General features: G+C 40.8%; 1 protein-coding gene across 1 annotated transcript in view; it reads left to right on the top strand.

The window, feature by feature from the left end:
- cav2 (caveolin 2) overlaps window positions 1-2,140 on the top strand; it is a 16,842-nt gene extending 14,702 nt beyond the window's left edge. Inside the window, exon 3 of the mRNA XM_037683228.1 lies at window positions 1,868-2,140. Within this exon, the coding sequence (XP_037539156.1) occupies window positions 1,868-2,018 (151 nt within the window). The 3' untranslated portion in view covers window positions 2,019-2,140. The remainder of the gene's footprint in view (window positions 1-1,867) is intronic.
- Window positions 2,141-2,402: the final 262 nt, after the last annotated feature.

Raw genomic sequence — 2,402 nt, 5'->3', positions numbered from 1 at the left:
ATGTATATATATATATATATTTGAAATAATGATGATGATTTTAACGTGGTGGTTTGTAGGTTGTTTGGTCAACCACACCCATCACAATACTCTGATTTGGGTGGCAGGTGTAGATCAAATGCAAATGAGATATCCCTGAAGTTTTGTTCTGCATCCAAGTATTCAAAGTAACCGTTGTCACCAGGTACACTCACTTCAACACACAAGTCCTCTCCTAACAGCCCAACATGCCCCTCCCACACGCTGCTTTAAACACTCAAGCTATTCTACTGATATTGTAAATCTAAATAGATTGAATGTTAGGGCCCTCTTCTCACTGACAGTAAGTTTTATGCATTTCTCAACCAACTCAACCCATGGCTTGTCTCTCCAGAAACTACTCCCAGGACTTAATTTGAGCCGGATCCTGCTGGAACAGGATCCAGGGGCTCTCCTATTTTGGCAGGGTGTGTTCTGGTAACTGTTTGCTTGGATCCGGTAACTTTCAGGCTTACTAATAATAAAGTTATGAACACATTTGACTGCTTTGAATTAATAAAACCTATATTGGACATGTAATCTGAAAATAATTACATAAACACTCATTTTAAACATAATAGCCACTTCCAACATTTTTTCAGTCAGGTCATCTGGACAGTTTCTTTTTTTGTGCTGAAATGTTTTGCCTTCGATCCAGAAGGCTTCATCAGTCATGGAAACACACAACAAAAAACTGATTCTTCCCCCAACAGTTTACTCCAAAGTGAAACAAACCAGTTCTGCTTGTGATAAGATGGTCTCTTTGGTAAGCCCCTCCTCCATTGCCGGCCCTCTTCCTTGTTGACAGTCTTGTCAAACTGCAAAGACCATCTTATCACAAGCAGAACTGGTTTGTTCCACTTTGGAGTAAGCTGTTGGAGGAAGAATCAGTTTTGTTGCGTGTTTCCTTGACTGATGAAGCCTTCTGGATCGAAGGCGAAACGTTTCAGCACAAAAAAATAAACTGTCCAGATGACCTGACTGAAAAGTGTTGGATTTTATACCTGGATTATTGAGCATGGACTTTGTTATAATAGCCACTTACGAGCTTCATAACATCACATCAGAGCTGTCCCTTCAAGTAAACATTTCCACTTCTACCTTTAAAAAAATCTCTGTCCCTGGGGGTGTGGGGTTAGAATGCTTGCGAGAAGCAGAGACTGCTCAATCCACACAAGGAGAGCTGTTGGTCAGGCTACTTCTTGTTGCTCTCTCAAATAGTTATTGAATCAAGTGTTTACAAAAGTAGGTAAATGTAGATGTTTAACAACCCGTTAAAATAAACCAGAATGCAGGAAATGGCATCTAACTTATTCAAAATTTTCTGGGAGAGGACCCCCCCCCAACCCCCTACCCCCTCTAACTTGTGTTCCGGCATCATACGGTTTACAAATTAAGCACTGCCCACTCCCTATTAAAAAAAACAGTTTCTCTTAAATTACATTAGCAGCAGGTCAAATGTCCTCCTATTCAGGTCTTCATGCAAAGAACAAAGCTGTTTAACAAGTAGCTTAAAAATATTGTAGTGACGCTTTCAGCTGGAGTTTAAAGTTTGTTGAAGTAGACCAAAATAAAAACTCTGGCTGTTCTCCAGAGTTTTATAACTAAATATGATGGAGCCTACACCTGGTTGTTTTGGGAATCCCTTTTTCCCACGACAGACGATGCTCTGGAGAACATTCCTCCACCTTAGTTTCTCTGTTGGTGCTGAATAAAAACCATGAAATGATCATATTAAGATTAAAAGTGGTATTTGTGAAAACAAGTCTTCGTACTGCATGCATGATGAAAATCAGTTGGTGAATAGATTATCTGAGCATGCACCTCTTTGTTCATCTTGTTTCTCCAGGTTGGTGATGCCCACTGTCCGGGGTTTCCTGGTGCTTCTTCCTTCTCTGCAGATTGTGTGGAACAGCCTGATGGACACGTTTGTAACGCCGCTTTTCCACAGCGTGGGAAAAGTCTCGTCCTCCATCCGAGTTCAAATGACAGAAAACTGATGCAGACCGCTCTCGCTCCCACAGGAAGAAGGGACGTAACGTAGGAAAGAGTCGAGGGGATGAAACAAGCTGGAAAGATTCATGTGGAACACACGAGTCTTCATTAAAATATAAAACGCAGAAAACAAAGTGAAGACCATCATAAATGTTCAGGTCTTTACTTTAAGTTTACGTGTTGCTACAAACGGTTTAGTTCTCTGCAACATTTGTCCGAAGGGTGAGCGTTTGTTTGAAGGTTGAGGTTTCTATTTTATTTTATGAGCATTTAAATGCTTATTTCTTGTGTATTACGGGGATTTAAAAGATGTGAGTGTTTGTGTGACACATTTATGGACGTGTGTTTGGACAACGCTGACTAAATGATGGACGCCTCTTGGGCAGCCA

Source organism: Nematolebias whitei, chromosome 10, assembly GCF_014905685.2.
Source record: "Nematolebias whitei isolate Nwh7 chromosome 10, NemWhi1, whole genome shotgun sequence".
Lineage (NCBI taxonomy): Eukaryota > Metazoa > Chordata > Actinopteri > Cyprinodontiformes > Rivulidae > Nematolebias > Nematolebias whitei.
Note: the sequence above shows the minus strand (reverse complement) of the source record. Positions and strands in the feature narration are given on the sequence as shown.